The sequence below is a fragment of the Protopterus annectens genome, chromosome 7.part0 (genome assembly GCF_019279795.1).
Source record: "Protopterus annectens isolate FY-2018-M chromosome 7.part0, PAN1.0, whole genome shotgun sequence".
Taxonomy (NCBI): Eukaryota; Metazoa; Chordata; order Ceratodontiformes; family Protopteridae; genus Protopterus; species Protopterus annectens.
This window is the reverse complement of record NC_056739.1, coordinates 1,157,969,044-1,157,987,777: the sequence shown is the minus strand read 5'-3', so window position 1 is coordinate 1,157,987,777 and position 18,734 is coordinate 1,157,969,044. Positions and strand designations below refer to the sequence as shown.

Below are 18,734 nucleotides of genomic sequence, written 5' to 3'. Positions count from 1 at the left end.
AAAGTGCTTATAAAAGTTTAGTGCTTGTTCTAACAATAATGTTAGTGATCAGAGGTGATATTAGATGAGACTGAAGGGAGGGCTGAAAGAGATGACAGTGTAATTTAGGTGGGAAGGCAGCAGAAAAAGTCCCAGCTTGAGGTAAGGTAAGAATGGAGGAGATATTTGAAATTAGTGTGGTTGAGAGTATAGTGGAGGGAGGGGAGGAGAGAATTCCACAGTTTAGCTAATGATTGTGACAGAAGTAATTGGCCAGGAGGGGAGAGCGGTTTATAGATTTTAAGGAGGTTTTGGTTTTCAGATCTAAGAGTACGACTGGGGAGGTAAGGGGTTAAGATAGAAGAAAGAGAAGGCAGATGGAGGGCTGGAATACGAGTTTGCGAGCAGTGGTGAGTTGTATGAAACTCAGGTAATCCGGAAGCTCAAGCCAGTTTAGGGAGTGCAGGAAATGGCAGTGATGGGTGGAGTATATGGACCCTGTAGCAAATTTACAGACTTTGTTATAGTAGGCTTCCAGTTTGTTTTTTTAGGCTAAGCTGGAGATAAGTAAGTAGAGGGGCACCATACATAAGAGAGGGGAACAGGTAGGAGAAGGCTAGAGTACATCTGGTACAAGTGGTTAGAGAGAGATTTTGTCTATACAGCAGACCTAGTTTTTGGTGTTTTTTTAATATTATTTTGTATGTGGATATCGAATTTTAAATGTTCATCAATGGTAACTCCGAGTAGATTTTTGCAGGGTGGAAAGCCCACTGTATCCCCCACATCCTCTGCTAATTATGTATACTAACTCTAAGATTGCACAGTCCTTAGGAGATGGAAATATTCCCCTAACTAGGTATTACCACTCAGCCACAGTTATCAAGACCAAATGGAGTCAAGGTGATCACTGATGTAATGGAATACACCCATATATATATATATATATATATATATATATATATATATATATATATATATATATATATACATATAGATACAGATATATACAAATATACAGATATATACATATCTATAAATGTATATGTGTGTGTATATGTATATATAAAAGAAAAACACAAGCAAGCACACACACACACATATACATCTAAATACACATATATACACAAATTTCAGTACCACACACATAAATAAAACTTGGGCAAAATCATGGTCTGTTGTGGAAGCTAGTAAAGTGGTAACCATTTGAAATATCAGGACCTGCTAGACAGAGAGCTGAAAGACAAAGACTGAATGCCAGAAAGAACTGCCTTACATATACTAAGTCCTGGATGGCCATTTCCCAGAAAATTCCTTTTTCTCTAAGGTATGTCGATCTCGGATTTAGTATATATTAAGTTGTGGGGTGTGTAGGCATTTGCTTCTTACATCAAGGGGTGCAGAGGTGCTTGCCCCATGCAAAAAAAAAGTTCAAAGTTGAAGAGCGATGTTCGATATTCACTCTTCTCCTGTTAGTTTCATTTTTTTTCCCGGCTTATCATCACTCGGCATTTTGAGTGCTGGAATTTTGTTTTTGATTGTTTGTGTAGTTCCTAGGATTAGAATTCATGCAATGGGTGTTGAGTATACTGCTTTTTTTTCCATTAAGTATTACATGCATTTTTAAGTATGACTCAGCCTCTTCAATCTGGTTAAATGATTTGCTAAGTTCACTTATTCTCCAGATGCACATGGCAAGTCTAATTTCTGGTCTATCTTGTGCAGTTAATAAACAGCTTTTATGATTTTCTCTCTGTGTTTTATTGCATTTCATAATTTCTGAAACCTGGACACACATGCAACATTATGTCACAGAGGATTACAACCTAATCTGCACTAGTGATCCACTATTTGACCAATATTCAAGATAGTACTTTCAAATACAATAAAAAGATGAGCCTAAATCAGTTCAAAATATATACATACCTGGCTTCAGTTTGCCACCAAGCTGCTCCTCTAGCAATCCATTTACTACCAGCTTGTAGATCATGGCTTGTGCCCTCTCAAGGTCAGCCAGTCCCAAGGCACGCTTGATGGGTGAGCGCATGACTGCTCGCTTTACCATGTGTCGCATCAAGAACTGAAGAGCAGCTCGCATTTCCACATCTTCCTGAATTACTGGAGAACCACCACAGTCTGAATTATGCCCGTTTTCTGTTAGCACTTTTGGGATCAAAAGCAGTTCAGCATATTTGCTGCAGCTGAGCAGAACACTTAAGGATTTCATGGCACCCAAGTAAAGATAAGAGAGTTGGACTGCTCTGATTTCTGACTGTACAACATCACAGCCTCGAAAACTATGTTCATGAGTTTTTTTTCGTCCATCTGTCTGAAACGGTTGAGATTCTGAACCCAGTGTTACAGACTCGAGGCAGAAAGAGGCAATCTCACTTTCTGATTTGGAACTAGTGGTCCCATGACCCTTCATTTCCTCTGGACCTTGAATGAAGCGCACATCAGTTACTTCTTTAGTGCATTCACTTTCAGCTTTTAACTCAATGTCACTCTTCTCTTCAGATTCAAGTCTATGCTTTTTTTCATGCCTCTTTGTAATTTGTTTCCCCAAGTCTTCATGGATGCCTGTAAGGTATGTGAGGTCCAACAGGAGGGATGCTGTTATTCCACGAAATCTGGCCACATCAAAGAGTAACGGCTCACAGGGCTCCAGATTATACAAGGGTGTATCACTAGGTGACCAAAAAGTTGGGAAGCTTTAATAAAGATCAGAATAACACAGGAAAAAACAAGTGAGGGACAGACAGAAGGAAAAGTACAGAAAATCATGAGACAGACAGGGTGAAAAGTTTAACGATATCGACAAATAAAAACACAACAAAACCAAATAAAAAGCTGCAATAAAATGAAAATAATGGAAGGAGAACAAGAAAAGAGGCAGAAAACATTTGGGAAACTACAAATAAACAGAAGTACAATGAAAAACAGAAAATATATACTACTGCAGATCTACAAGGTTGTAAAAAGCAAACCAAAATACTGTGATAAAAACACATTAATAAAAGTGACATAACAGGTAATTATTTATATCAGTTGATCTGTGAAGGGTTTTGCTTCAGTAGGTCTATAGCCTAGATATCCTTTTCTGCTACCTTCAAGCCAGGTAGGATTAGGGAGTTCCCATGCTTGGGACCTTCTGGCAGAGCATGCCATATCATGCAACACAAACGATCAGAGGCTTAGCCTCTTCATGTGTCAGACCGCCCCTATCACTGAATAAAGAAGTTTTGTAAATAAAGAAAATTATGATGCAACCTATGCTGTACAAAGATATATTAGACACTTGCCCAACTTAGAAAACTGCAAAGGGAACTCCCGAATAGTAGAGCTGAACAGACAAAGGATTACAAAAGAGTAAGTAATACAAACCAGCTAAGGACCCTTCAAAAATCAACTGATAAACATGAGTAAGTAAACTGCAGTTGTGTCAAACAATACTTACCATGGCAGCAGACCTTTGAAGAGAGTACACTAGAACAGTAAATCATAGCATTTGGAGTTTAGACATCTTTTGTGTCTTCTTTTCCACCCAGAAATTTCCTCAGCTGTGTCCTGGTCCCCATGAAGACTAATGTTAGCATCTTACTGAGCCCTTTCTGGAGGCTAACTGCATTGTTACAACCACATTACTTAAAATATAGTGTTATGCTATAGGATATTTGGCAGATTTCCAAGCAGTTCTAGAACCGTTCAGGAAGGAAGAGACTTGCAAGATCTGTTGTGGTAATGCTGTGCCAAAGCCCGTCTTACCCTTGGACAATGTGACTTACTTGTATGGTAGTGCATTGTGCAGTGATTACACTCCGATATACAGAAAAATACAACTCAGTTAAAGTGCGACTATAGTGGGATGCCTGACCTAAACAAATGTGACGCACCCCCTGCTTAACTTCAGGTTGGGTCTCATGTTACCCAGTTGAATCTGCCAGTACTGAAGAGCAAATAACAGCTGCAGAAAAAAAAAAACAGCCTTGTTTCTGCCTTCTATCTGTACCAATAACATGTCCCTCACTTCCGCTCATAAAGTATCTAGAATAGCAGGATGTATGTTTGCCTAGATTTTCTGAAGGATATGAAGTCTGAAACTGAAATGACTGTCATTATTTAGTGACTCGGTGATATGTATGAAAACCAAATATTTTATGAGAAGCAGATGTGGCAAAAATCTGCACATTCTGCTAAAATCTGGACATTTGAGAGACATGGCAAGGTGAATGACTATGTTACACTGTCTTCCTGACAATGCCCTCTAAGTGCTTTACAGTTTTGAAAGCTGAAAAACATTTAGCACTTTTTCTGTAACTAATAGTACACAGAGCTGATAAAGTTCTGTGCAATTCAAAGAATTACGACTTGGCCGCCAATCATAATCCTTAACTGCGTGCTCTCGACATGGAAGCCAGGATTTACCTCTTGAGCTTCACTCTTAAGTTGAATTTCTTGTCATCCATGTCTCGAACACAAAAGCAAGTTATGATTGGCAACCCACTTAGAATCCTCTATGCTATATGAAACTGTGAACAGGAATCTACATTGCAAATTTTCTGAAATATGCTGCTGACGTAGCTGCTTTACTTAAGTGGTACAAGCTGTCACTACTTTGCACCGAATTACTAAGTGTGTTTGCAGCAAAAAGCTAATACATTGGGTCAGCCATTAAACAGAGACATCTTACTGACTGGCTGGCCTTTCTTCTCATTTTTAAAACTGTCAAGACTTTGTGAAATCATTAATTCATTTACAATATGAGAGCTGTCTCTGTATATCCAAATATATGTCATTCTCTATTTAGCAGTTTGTAAAAAAGACTAACAAGTGAATGAATTGAGAGCAACTACTGAAGCTATTTTGGGCATGAAACACTCATTTGCCTTCAATGACACCCTGGAACACCTAATAATGTGGTTTTACACACAACAGCTTTCAACTCTGAATGTTTTTCTGCCAGAATCAACATAACTACAAAAAGTGGCTTCCATGAGACATATTTTTAACTCTGCTGCAAGTTCAAGCAGAAATGGCACTTTTATTTCTCCAACATAAAGTTCAAATCACAAGGTGGACACAAGTCTTCCTACAGGTCTTCAGTGAATAACCCCTTTGAGGTAGCCTTGACAGAAACATGAGCCATTATCTGTGGGAAGATTGGAACAGAAGCAAGAACTGAAGAAACTTGAACCTTAACTGATAAGTAAGCCAAAATAAGAAGTGTTTTATTTATTTACTTTTTGTTTGTTAACCAGTTGAGAGCATTCATCTCAGTGGATGATTTTCAGGTTCAATACAATTAAATTTGTAGTTTAGGTAGTCTTGCAGACTTGTTTCAGGTGCAGTATAAGGGGATCCAGATCATATGGCATATTCAACGAAAAAAAATCACTTCTACTTCTATATATATATGATTTTATCTTTTTTTCACTTCTAGTAAAATATCAAAACATGCTGAAAAAACAGCTGCTATTCAGAAACAAAATTATATGCTCTTTGCTAATGGTTTCAGAGCTTTACGGCTAGAACGGAGTACTCTGCTCTCATCGAGTCAAGGAAGGACTTGTGTAGAGGTAAAGGCTGTGCTGGAAAGGAAGTCAGGCTAATTTGCAGAGAATATCAAAGTTATCTTGGCCAACATGTTTATCAGCACTGTGGTGGCACTGCCCTATTTTACTTTGAGGGAAAATTGCTGAATTAAATGAAAAGAAGGAAAGACATACTTCAAGTCCAAGTTACTGAAAGGAAAGCCATCATCCATTTAAACTGTCCAACAATGCAAAATGGAAAAGGATTTTAGGTGACGGCTTGGTGAGTAGTAAAAGATCACTTGTGGAAGATCACATCTGCATGACAGGTTGAACATTTCTTGGTTCCAGTTTCAATTAATGAGCCATTTTCCTGCTCAAAGCTTCTAATTAGTTTAGCAAAATTAGAACCTGAATTAGCCAGAAGCTGAGGTGAAGGTTTTGATGCACAGCTAATTCCAAAATCTGGCTGAGCTTCTTCTTACAATGTTGAAACGATTTAGCTCCTTTTTGCTTGTTTATACAACACAGCACTATTACTTCAGATCATCATCATCTTCTTTCGGCTGTTCCCGTTAGGGGTCGCCACAGCGGATCACCTGTTTCCATTTCTTCCTGTCCTCTGCATCTTGCTCTGTCACACCAACCATCTGCATGTCCTCTCTCACCACATCCATAAACCTTATCTTAGGCCTTCTTCTTTTCCTGTTACCTGGTAGCTTCATCCTTAGCATCTTTTTCCCAATATACTCAGCATCTCTGCTCAGCACATGTCCAAACCAACATAATCTTGCCTCTCTGGCTTTGTCTCCAAACCTTCCAACCTGGGCTGACCCTCTAATATACTTATTCCTAATCCTGTCCACCCTCGTCACACCCAGTGCAAATCTTAACATCTTTAACTCTGCCATATCCAGCTCAAACACCTGCCTTTTTGTCAATGCCACTGTCTCCAACCCATATAATATAGCTGGTCTCACTACCCTCTTGTAGACCTCCCCCTTTCACTCTTACAGGTACTCTTCTGTCACAAATCACTCCTGACACACTTCTCCACCCACTCCATCCTGCCTGTACTCTCTTCTTCACCTCTCTTCCACACTCACCGTTACTCTGAACTATTGACCCCGAGTATTTAAACTCATCCACCTTCGCATCTCTACTCCTTGCATCCTTACCATTCCTCTATCCTCCCTCTCATTCACACACATATATTCTGTCTTAGTCCTGCTGACCTTCATTCCTCTTCTCTCTACAGCATATCTCCATCTCTCCAGGGTCTCCTCCATCTGTTCCCTACTCTCACTACAGATCACAATGTCATCTGCAAACATCATAGGTTCATAGGTTAGTTTATAGGTTAGTACTAGGCTAACTGCCCTTGCAAGCCATTGTAAGCCTAGCCAATTATCCCTTGTGAGACACAAACCCTGCACCTTGTGTTTGTAAAGCAAACATCTTAACCATTAGGCCACCCTCCCAACCCCGTAGTCCATGGGGACTCCTGTCTATTACTTCAGATATGATCTGCAAATGACCTCATGAAAGCTGTCCTGGAAGACTGGCTGTCAGGGCTATGAAAAATGTCTATCTCTTTCAAGTTGATATAAAGTGACTTTAGATATTGAGGATATCTAGATGAGTTACTGAACAGACTCCAGAGGCATAATCCAACAAATCTGTATCAAGAATATGAACTTTGGACAGTGGAAGTTATCATTCTTATGGCTCAGCACTCCAAGTATGTTCAATAAAAGAATTCCTTCTTTATGCCCCGTGGGACTGGAATAATTACATTGAGATGATCTGCAGATTTGACACAACTGTTTCTGGAATGTCACCCTTTTTCCTTTATGCAAACTTACCTGAGGAACTAGGATAATGCACTGCAATGCATGAACCTCAGTGCCCCCAGAAACTACCTTATTGTGACTGTTGTTGACACAACTTAATCAGGTGAATCTTGTCTACTTGTCCAAAGGTGAAAAGACTTGCAATACTGAACTTATGATTATCCCTAGAAAAGTTACTGGCAGTGATGAAGCCAAATAAGATTTTTTGTAGTTTACTGTTATACCCAGAAACTGAAACAATACCATGGAATGATGAAAGTAATAATTCCTTTGTTTTGTCGACATAAAAAAAAATGCACAGGTTATGTCTTGTTTTCTGAGCTGAAGAAAAAACAGAGATACATTTTTAGTAAAAACTCTGAGGGCTGCAAGTAGTCTAAATAGTACAGCTGAAAACAACAATAAGCTATCTAAATCTGAACAATTTCTGTGAGAAGATCTCAATGAAATACGAAGTGATACAAGTCACATATCCACTGCAGGAAGGTATGGGTATATTCTATGAAAAGAAATGAAGTTTTCAGAGTCACAATCCTGAATAACTTTACATTTCTGAATTTCTTCAGATGCAGTTAAGTCTAACAGATGTTTTGTGGTGGTGTCCTTTTTTGGAAACAAAAATTGTCTGGAATGAAACCTTGACTTCTATGGATGAAAGACACCCTCTGAATTACTTCTTTTGCTATGACATGATGCATCAACTACAGTGTGAGATGTACCGGATGTCTTTGTGGTTTCTGAATAAATTCTCCTGCATAACCTGTTGCATTATGTGCAACACCATCAGTTCTGTGTTACCAAACAGACAAAATGACTCTGAAATTTGCCCCTGTAGGAATACTAGAGAAGGAAACAGTATATAAAACAAGGTAAAAAACATTTTGGAGATCTCTGGTTAAGTTGCCATTTTCACATAAACCAGTGTTGTCGTTTGACTGCTTTTACTTCCAAGTTCTCATTCTGCTAAAACTGTTGTGGAAGGGTTAATTTCAATATAAGCTTTTTTTAAATGTAATTAAAGTATTTTTTAAAGTGAACGGTGATATAAACATTTATTTCAGTGACAACCACATTTGTCTTTCTTTTTCTTTAAAAAAAAAATTCCCAACCTGTCAAAGAATTAAAACTAGCTCAAACATGTCAGTGTATGCACTCCATTGCCAACTGTGCTGTTAGCAGAAAACTTAATTTTTGTGATTATGATCTAAGATGAGGAAAGAAGAAAAGAGAGAGAAACAGTTTAGTGCTGTAACCACTAAGATACAGGACATACAAACAATAATTCATCATGTATCTCTATTAACCTAGACTCATATCAGTGGAAAAGATATCAGTGAATAGCTTCCCAATTTGGCTTGATGCTGACAAAGAGATATCTGCAGGTTCAGTCTTAATCCCCCCCCCCCCGGGGGAAGATGGATTGCCCATGGGAAATAAAAAGGTTCTTCCATAATACATATGGTTTCCATAAAAGAAACATCTTCCAGGCAAATAGCCTAGAGACACAGAAAATGAATTTTCCATATCAGAATATTTAAAAGAAATAATGTGCCTCTTTCTCATACAGAAATCTTTTTCTTCGCTAGTAGAACATGGTAGACAAGTTATTTTTCTTCTCCTTTTACTTCTTGCAACTTTACCAATTGTTTGTGCTCCACCCACAGAGTGAGATCAGTTCAGTGAAGGTACCAACACAAATCTCTACTGCTCCAATGCAGTTTCTTAAACCAAGATGGATTCTCTCTTTCAATCTTCTACTTACTGAAGGTCGCCATACGACATGAGCTGAAATGTAGTAAACTCTAGGGGACCTAACCAAAGAAAACACTTTGAAAGTGCTAGGAATATCCTTTGCAGAAACCCTTTGATCTGATATGATCTTGGGGGCTATAAATATAGGTGCCTACAAAAGTGATGTTGAGAATTATTTTTTGAAGTCATATAATATGTAACAGCCTCCTCAACAACCAAATTGAAACAAATGGATTTATATTTTTTCTTCTACATTTAAGCATCCTTTACAAGTCTTTAATACCTTATCATTTTCTCTTGTTTCTTTATCAGACTTCCTGATAGCATTTTTAAGAACTAGGCAATCAAGAGAAAAGTTAGAAAAAAATCAAGTTATTTGTGGTAGGAAGTGGACAACAGTTTTCTGCAACCACAGGAAATACTTCACAAAGGTTTTGAAGGAAGATCTTTAATGAACTTAACATAAAGAAGTTATGTACCTACCATAATGTTCCATGTTAGTTGTCCTTCATCTCGCCTTCCTTCTTGCTGGATGGGTTCGGAGCCTATCCTTGACTCCGACTCAGCCACTTCTATAGCTCGAGAGGTCTTTACTGGCTCGAGGCTACCCCTTATCCCAGAATGCCCAGAGTCAGCTACCCAGATCTCGTTTAAGATAGCTCACACCAGACATAATCATAGAAGATAATCCATTATTATTAAACCTGGATATACAGTAAATTGTAATGGTTTGCTTGGGAAGCAACTAAGAACTAAACAAGTTAGCCAGTGAAACCAATGATAAACTCCTCTCAATCCTCGAGGAAGGGGGAAGGAGGGAGGGACGCAAGAAGGAAGGCGAGATGAAGGACAACTAACATGGAATGTTATGGTAGGTACTTAACTTCTTTATGTTAAGTTGTCCAATCTCGCTTTCATTCTTGCTGGATGGGACAGCGTCCCTAGCACCTCAATCCTGGGTGGCTCACTGGAACAGACTCTTCGGAACCGTGGAACCAAAGGAAGCCCTGCCCCGGGAGACCACATCTACTTTGTAATGAGAAATAAATGTATGAGGATCTGCCCAAGTAGCTGCTGCACAAATTGAATCTATGGGCAATCTAGACTGAAAAACTACCGAGGTAGCTACTGACCTGGTTGAATGACCTTTGGGTCTTGCTGGAAGATCTTTTTGTCGCAAATGGTAAGTAAAGACAATGGTGTCTGATAACCATTTTGACAAGGTTACTTTAGAAACTGGAAGGCCTTGTTTGTTGTTAGCAAATGAAAGGAACAACTGATCTGATTTTCTCAACTCTTTAGTTCTATGTAGATAGAAACGTAGTTGTCTATGCACATCCAATTGGTGTAATCTGTATTCTGCCTTGTTGGAATGATTAGGGAAAAAGACAGGAAGTTCAACGGATTGATTCAAATTGTGTTCTGAACAAACTTTAGGTAGAAAGGATGGGTTGGTTCTCAGAAAAACTCTGTCTTTGTGAAAAACCAGGTATGGAGGGTGAACACATAGGGCATGGAGTTCTGAAACACGTTTGGCAGAAGTAAAAGCAACTGGGAAGACAGTTTTCCAAGACAGAAATTTCAAAGAACATGATGCTGCTGGGTTCAAAGGGTGGCAGTACCAAAGAGGCCAGAACCAAATTGAGATCCCAAGGTGGAAGGTGCTCTTTCACTGGGGGTCAAAGTAGAGATGTACCTCTCATGAAAGCCTTACAGAGTTTGTCAGACATTAAGCGCGAGTTAAAAACTCCGATGTGAAAATTTGAAATGGCAGCTAGTTGTACTCTAATGGTAGCAGCAGCTGTACCAGATCGAAACAGTTCTGCTAAGAAATCCAAAATTTCATGTACAGGAGCTGTAAGGGGATCTAAATTCCTGGATTCTGCCCAATAAGAGAATCTTTTCCATTTGCTAGCATAAACTTTCCTCGTAGTTGTCTTATGGGAGGAAACAATAACATCACGCACTGCTGGGGAAACATTGGGGAGCCTGACTAAGATTGGAAGTGGAGTAACCAAGCTGTGAGCTTGACAGATTGGAGGGATTGGTGTAACCCACCTGATTGATGAATCAACAGGTCCGGCACTGGGTCCAGAACCCAAGGCTGGGCTAGAAGGTGGGGGTGAAGGAACGGAAATCAAATCTGTTGAGGCTAACAGGGGGCAATGAGGATCATCTTGCAACCCAACGATTTTGCTTTCTGAATGACTTTTGGAATTAGGGGAAAGGGAGGGAAATGCATAAAGGAGTCCCTGAGGGCAATCGTAGACTAGAGCGTCCCTGGGTGTCTGACCTGGAGGAGGAACAAGGGAGAAGTAGCTGCTGCATTTGTTGTTGAGGGGAGAGGCAAAGAGATCGCAGCAAGGCTGGCCCCATTTGTGGAAAATAAGATCCACAATTTCCTGTTTCAGAGACCACTCATGCGGCATGAGGATAGCCCTGCTGAGCCTGTCCGCTATTACATTGGACTTCCCATGGATATGCGTTGCTGTCAGAAAACGTTGTGAGGAAATCGCCCATTGCCACAGTCTGCGGGCCTCTCGGCACAAGGAGTAAGACCTGGTTCCGCCCTGTTTGTTGATGTATCAAACCACTGACATGTTGTCCGTCTGTATTGCAATAGTCCCAGCAGGGAGAGAGTCTTGAAGAGCTTGCACCGCTCTCATCTCCAGAACGTTGATGTGCAAGTGGTACTCATGAGGTTGCCACGTGCCTTGGACTGTCTTCCCTAGATAATGGTCCCCCCACCCTATCAGGAAAGCGTCCGTGGTCACTGTGGCAATCGGATGGGATTCCATGAAAGGTCTGCCCTGAGTCACTAGTGGGAAGACCATCCACCAGGAAAGGTGTCTTTTGCAAGATTCCGTAATTAGCATCATGTGAGACATGAGTAATTCCTCAAAGGACCATTGTGTGAAAAGAAGCCAATGAATGATTCTCATGTGAAAGCATGCTAAGGGAACTAAAAGAATGGCTGCTGCCATGGACCCTAGAGCTTGAAGGACATATTTGACTTGAATTCTTTTGCTCCTCAGGAGAAGTGACACCTGTTGTTGGACAATGGAAGCTCTTTCCTGAGGCAATTTTACAATAATTTTTGTTGTGCCTAGCTCTGCTCCTATGCAAGTCGTAGATTGAGAGGGCAACAAGGCAGATTTTACGAAGTTGATTGTGATGCCTAGTTGGGCACAGGATGTTATGTTGTAATCTCGTGCCTCTATAAGTTGTTGTTGGTGGTAGCAGTGAGGAGCCAGTCATCTAGATAAGGAAACACCTGGAATCCTAGACGTCTCAGGTGAGCCATGACCACTGCCATACACTTGGTGAACATCCTGGGAGCTGTGGTGAGACCAAAGAGCAAGGCCCTGAACTGATAATGACCGTCTCCCAGCCAGAAGCATAGGAATTTCCTGGATTGCCTGTCCATTTTTATATGGTAGTACGCATCCTGGAGATAGGGCGGCCATGGTGGTGCAGCGGTTAGCGTTGCCGCCTCACAGCAAGAAGTTCTCCAGTTCGATCCTCGGCTGGGGTGCCTTCTGTGCGGAGTCTGCATGTCCTCCCTGTGGTCGCGTGGGTTTCCTCCGGGTGCTCCGGTTTCCTCCCACATCCCAAAGATATGCAGTAGGTGGATTGGACACCCTAAATTGGCCCTAGGTGTCAGTGTGTGCATGTGTGCGCCTTCTGTGGAAGGTTGGGCGCCGGGCTAGCAACTTGACACTGTAAAACTCCACTGTCAATCATGAGTGGACGATGATCTGCTGTGGCGACTCCTAACCGGGAAAAGCCGGAAGAAGTACGTGTCCCGGAGATCTGTGGAGGACATCCAATTGTCCTGACCCAAGAAGGGAAGAATGGACTGCAGTCTCACCATCCTTAAATTTGTCTTTCTTTACTGATTGGTTTAGCTTGCTGAGATCCAAGACTGGTCTCCAGTCCCCTGTCTTCTTTGGAACTAAAAAAGAATCTGGAGTAAGTTCTGGATCCAATTTGGTCTGCGGAGACTTCCTGGATGGCTATTTTTTTCTAGCAATCTTTGAACCTCTAGGATTGCATGATCCCGAAGACTGGGTGGAACATCTGGGATAGAACGTTTGTCTTTTGAGGGGGACTGGGAGAATTTTGTAGCCCCTGGATATTATCGACAGTACGCATGTTTCTCTCATGATAGACTGCCAGGTTGCTGGGTACAGTGATAGTCTGCCCCTGACTGCCTCCAGAGGTGGACAGTCGGGCCTCCCTTCAGGAGTGCTGGAAGGTCCTAGCAGAGAAAGTATCTCTGTCGCCCTGCTGTTGCAGTCACCCTCTGCCGCAAGGGCAGTGCCTTCCATTGTTGTTTCCCCCTCTGCCCCTGGGGGAATAATCACCACGTGTGTCAGTCAAAGATCCCTGGGATTTTCGGAACCACATTCACCCACTCTTCTGACCATTAGGATAGGGTCTAGATGGAGTGGGAAAATGGACCCCTACGGCAGAGAGAGTCTTGCCATCCTGTTCACACCGGGTGAGAGTCTCTTCTACCTGAGGCCCAAACAAGGACGAGCCATCAAAGGGGGTGTTGGTAAATGAAGACTTAAAGGGTTCCGCAAACAAAGGTACATCCAGGAGTGTCTGCGTAAAGCTACTCCGGTACCTGCTGCCCTACTCGCTCCATCTGCCGCAGAAGAAATGAGCCTCATGGAGGAGTTTTTGCAAGCCTAGTCTTTTCAATCTGCCGTTGTGACCAGAGTTAAAGGCTTTTCTATGTACTACTGAGAGTCAATTAAGAGAACTGTTTACAGAAAAACCTAAGTGCAAGGACTATAATTTAATGTCTGAAGAGAGAACAGTTTTGAATGAACTGGTTAATAATGCTGATATTATCGTTACCAAAGCAGATAAAAGGTAATGCCTTGGTTGTTTTGGATATAGAATTTTATATTAACAAGATGCAAGGCACGTTGCTAGAAGACAAGTTTTAAAAAAAGGCTCATTTTTCCAATATGAAAAAAGTTTATGGGTTCAATGACTCTTATCGAAGGATGGTTATGTGATGGTATGATTAATAACGAAAAATCCACAAATTAGTTGAATTTTCACGTTACCGAAAATACATAAGGATTTGGACAATCCCCCCCTTCAAGCCTATTGCAGTTGGTCACTATGGCCTTGGGCTGAGGGAAGATGAAAGAATGACCCCGTAACAGCTGTTCTGACTGCATCTACTAGGAAAGGTATTTACATACCTTGGTTATTCTTATCTTCGCAGACATGGGCTGAGAAAGCACTGACCATTGTGTTACTAGCATCCATGGGAAAATTCTCATGTGGAAAGTTGCTAAAGGGACTAAAATTATTGCTGCTGACACTGATCCCATGGTTTGCAGAATCAAATGGGCTGAAATTCTGGTACTGCAAATTATTTTCAAGACCTGCACCTTAATGTTTGCATTCTCGATACAGGAAGAGAAAAAGAAGTTATGTCTTAACATAACGTTCCATCTGTATTGTTGATCCTCGTTCAGTCATTACGTATAGGTATCGGTTCCGAGCTCGGAACCGAGCCGGCCATTTTCCAAGCTCGCGTCAGCTTCAAACTCTCAAGCTAAACTCTTACCCACAATTCACCTCTCCCTGTTACCTCAGATTGAGTTTGCAAGTTAAAGAAAGTAGAGGCTACCTCTGGTCAAATAACCTAAGAGAACTGGATGGTGAGATCCACTAGAAACCATAAGAGGGGGAAGGAGGGAAGGTCGTAATGACTGAACGAGGATCAACAATACAGATGGAACGTTATAGTAAGACATAACTTTTTATCTGATATTGTTAATCCTCGTTCATTCCTTACGTATGGGACAGAGTCCCCAGCTACCTCTATTTCTGGGAGGCTCTCATGGAAGGACATTCCTGAGCACCACAGAACCAAAAGATGCTCTTCTCTTGGAGGCCAAATCCAATTTGTAATGATTGATGAAGGTATGAGGTGTAGACCAAGTTGCAGCTGCACAGATGTCATGTAAAGAAGCTGTGGTATTGAAGGCAGCAGAAGTTGCCACTGACCTTGTTGAATGAGCTTTCATGGTAGTAGGCAACGAGATATTATGTTGTGTGTAAATAAAGGTCACACAGTCCTTCAACCATCTAGCTAATGTGACCTTAGCAACAGCCGATCCTAATCTAGGTCCAGAAAAGGCCAAAAAATAACTGGTCAGATTTACGAAAGGGTTTAGTCCTGTTTAGGTAAAAACAGATTTGTCTGTGTATATCAAGGGTATGTAGGCAATACTCTCCTCTGTTTGAATGGTTGGGGAAAAAAAACTGGCAATTCAATGGCTTGATTAATGGACATTTCAGAGATCACATTAGGCAGAAATGACGGATTAGTTCTCAGGGACACTCTATCTCTATGAAAAATCAAGTAAGGACTCTTGATACATAAAGCTTGAAGTTCAGAAATACGTCTGGCAGAAGTAATAGCGACCAAAAACAAGGTTTTCCATGACAAATACTTGAGGTTGCAAGAAGAGGCTGGTTCAAAAGGTGCCATTGTCAGAGCTTGTAGAACTAATGATAAATCCCATGGTTGAACAGGTTCTCTAAAAGGTGGCTTCAGATGATTCACACCTTTTATGAAGATCTTGCACAATTTATGGGACATAAGAGTGGAATCTTGGACACCCTCATGAAAATTAGAAATTGCAGCCAAATGTACTCTAATGGTAGAGGACAATAGACCTGATTGAAACAGATCGGCCAGATAGTCTAGTATAATCGGCACTGGTGCTGAAAAGGGGTCTACTTGTTTATCTTTCAGCCAACAGGTAAATCTTTTCCAATTGCTCAGATAAGTAATTCTAGTGGAGGACTTATGAGAAGCAATGAAAACATCACGTACTGGTAAAGAAAGATCATTCTGCCTGGCAATCAAGGGAATTGGTGTAGCCAAGCTATTAGCTTTAGGCTGTTCAAGTTGGGATGAATCAGCTTCTGTGGGTGTAAGATCAACTCCAGGATTGGATGGAGGATCCATGGTCGATCTAGTAGGCGAGGCCAAAGGAATGGGAACCAAATCTGTCGTGGCCAATATGGCGCTATGAGGATTACCTTGCTCTTCAACCACCGGGCTTTCTTCAGAAACTGAGGAATGAGAGGAAAGGGCGGAAATGCGTAGAGAAGACCCGTAACTGTCCCGCAGGGGGAATCAGGGCGAAGTAGTTGCTGCATTTGTAGTTGGCCGGGGATGCAAAGAGGTCGCAGCAAGGACGGTCCCAGTGGTGGAAGATCTCCGCCGCTATCAAGGGATTCAGGGACCACTCTTGAGACTGCAGAATGCATCTGCTGGGTTCTGTCTGCTATCACATTGGAACTCCCGGGAATGTGCGTTGCTAGAAGAAAACGGTTGGTAGCCATCGCCCATTGCAATATCCTCATGGCCTCTCGACAAAGGGGGTAAGATTTGGTTTCACCTTGCTTGTTGATGTACCAGACCACCGCCATGTTGTCTGATTGAATCGCAATTGTCCCAGACAGCAGCAGGGGATAGAATGCTTGCAACGCCAGAAGCACCGCCCTCAGCTCTAGAACATTTATATGCAAATGGGCCTCCGGTTGGAACCAAGTGCCTTGGACTGTCTGTCCCTGACATAGCCCCCCCCACCCCATCAGGGAGGCGTCCGTGGTCACTGTGGCCTTGGGTTGCTGGGGGAAAAAGGGCGAGACCATTGAGAGGAATTGTGTGTCATCCACCATTTTAAATCCTGTTTGCACCTGTGGGTTACTCGAATCATGGCTGAAAGAGGATGCTGAAAAGGATACCATTGGGTGAGCAGTAGCCATTGTAGAAGCCTCATGTGAAACCTGGCCAGGGGAACAATGGTGATGGAGGCTGCCATGGAACTCAACAGCTGTAGAACTGAGTGAGCCGTGGATTTTTCCTTTGAAAGGACTGGAATTAGTTGTTGCTTTATCCTTAAAATTCTGTGCTCTGGAATAGCAGCTCTGCAGTTTTTTGTATCCAAGATAACCCTTATGAATTTCTGTCGACTGAGATGGGGAGAGACTGGATTTCTGCCAGTTTATGGTTATGCCTAGCCTTTGAGCAGCGAGGAGAGAGTATGCCAAGGCTTTTTCCAGTAGATGTCTGGTGGGGGCGGAAATGAGCCAGTCGTCTAGGTACGGAAACACTTGGAATTCTTGAGGTCGCAAGTGAGCTGTGACAACTGCCATGCACTTTGTGAACACTCTGGGGGCTGTAGAGAGTCCAAAGGGCAGTACTCTGAACTGGTAGTGACTGGCTCACGCATAGAAGCGCAGAAATCTTCTTGATGGCCTGTCCACCTTTATGTGGTAGTACGCATCTTGAAGATCTATAGAGCACATCCAATCTTCTTTTTCCAAAAGTGGGAGGATAGACTGTATAGTGACCATCCGGAATTTTTGTACTCTCACAAACTTGTTCAATACACTGAGATCTAAAATTGGTATCCAGTCCCCGGTTTTCTTTGGCACCAAAAATAGTCTTGAGTAAAATCCGGATCCTATCTGGTCTGGAGGGACTATTTGGATGACTCTTTTTTCTTAGCAGCTTTTCTATCTCTAGTGCTGCTTCTTGCCTTTGACCGGGTGGAACATCGGGAAGATTTTTTGAAGGGACGGGATAAAGAGGAGCGATGGTAGGATTGACCAGGGAAAGAATCCCTTCTACCCTGGTTACGTGGTCCTCCTCTGCCCCGAAAGGAGCGTCTTCCCTGTGAGTTTCCCCCTCTGCCTCTGGGGGAGAACTCGGCCTGTGTGTCACGGAAAAGACCCTAAGATTTCTTGAACCATATCTTCCCACACTTTTGGTTTCGGGAGAAAGCATGTTGAGGGGAAGAATAACGGACACCTATGGCAGAAAGGGTCTTACCATCTTGTTCACATCTGGCCAGTGTGCTTTTAACTTTGGGTCCAAACATCGAGGAGGGCTCAATGGGGGCATTAAGAAAGGAAGACTTAAAAGGTTCCGCAAAGTTGCACAAGTGCATCCAGGCGTGTCTTCTCAAGACCGCAGCTGAACCCGCTGCTCCTTCTGATGCGTGAGATATCAATCACATACATGAGTTAGATATAGACTTAATGGTGGCCAGATGAGAGGCCACTTTGTCACGGACCTCATCAGACACTGCACCAGCCAAGGTTTCAGAGAGCTCAGAAACCAGATCCCTTTGAAGCCTGGTAAAATGTGCCATATAATTCAGGGACCTGATAGCAAAGGTCGCTGAAGCAAAAGTGCGCTTCCCTATTCTGTCCAGGGCCCGGGACTCTCTGTTAGGCGGACGGACAGTATGGCTTTCTTCTTCTGCCAGATCCTTTTTTGTTGAGGCTGCCACCACCAAAGCATCTACAGGAAGACCTTTAGACCAATGGGGATCTGAAGCAGGAGGGGACAAGATCTTATCTGGCCTCCGGGGAATAGCTTCAACAGTATCAGGGGCCTTCCAAGCATGCTGCACGATGAACTTGACAAGTTCATCGGCAGGTGGAGTAACCCAGGTGGTAGGGGGCCGGGCGAAAAGCCTGCAGGAACACAGATTCCTCACGGGTCGGATTAGAGGGCTGCCAGTCACCTCTCTGTTTCAGGATTTCAAGGATATCACCAAAG

At 42.2% G+C, this 18,734-nt stretch overlaps 1 protein-coding gene across 5 annotated transcripts in view; it reads right to left on the bottom strand.

The window, feature by feature from the left end:
* The window catches only part of HERC1 (HECT and RLD domain containing E3 ubiquitin protein ligase family member 1), a 3,987,333-nt gene that overhangs the window by 1,876,123 nt on the left and 2,092,476 nt on the right, over positions 1 to 18,734 (bottom strand). For 3 of the 5 annotated variants that reach the window (XM_044077739.1, XM_044077741.1, XM_044077740.1), the window contains exon 38: positions 1,906 to 2,690. In XM_044077739.1, coding sequence (XP_043933674.1) covers positions 1,906 to 2,690 — 785 coding nt within the window. The remainder of the gene's footprint in view (positions 1 to 1,905; positions 2,691 to 18,734) is intronic. The other 2 variants (XM_044077742.1, XM_044077743.1) reach the window with 1 other exon arrangement.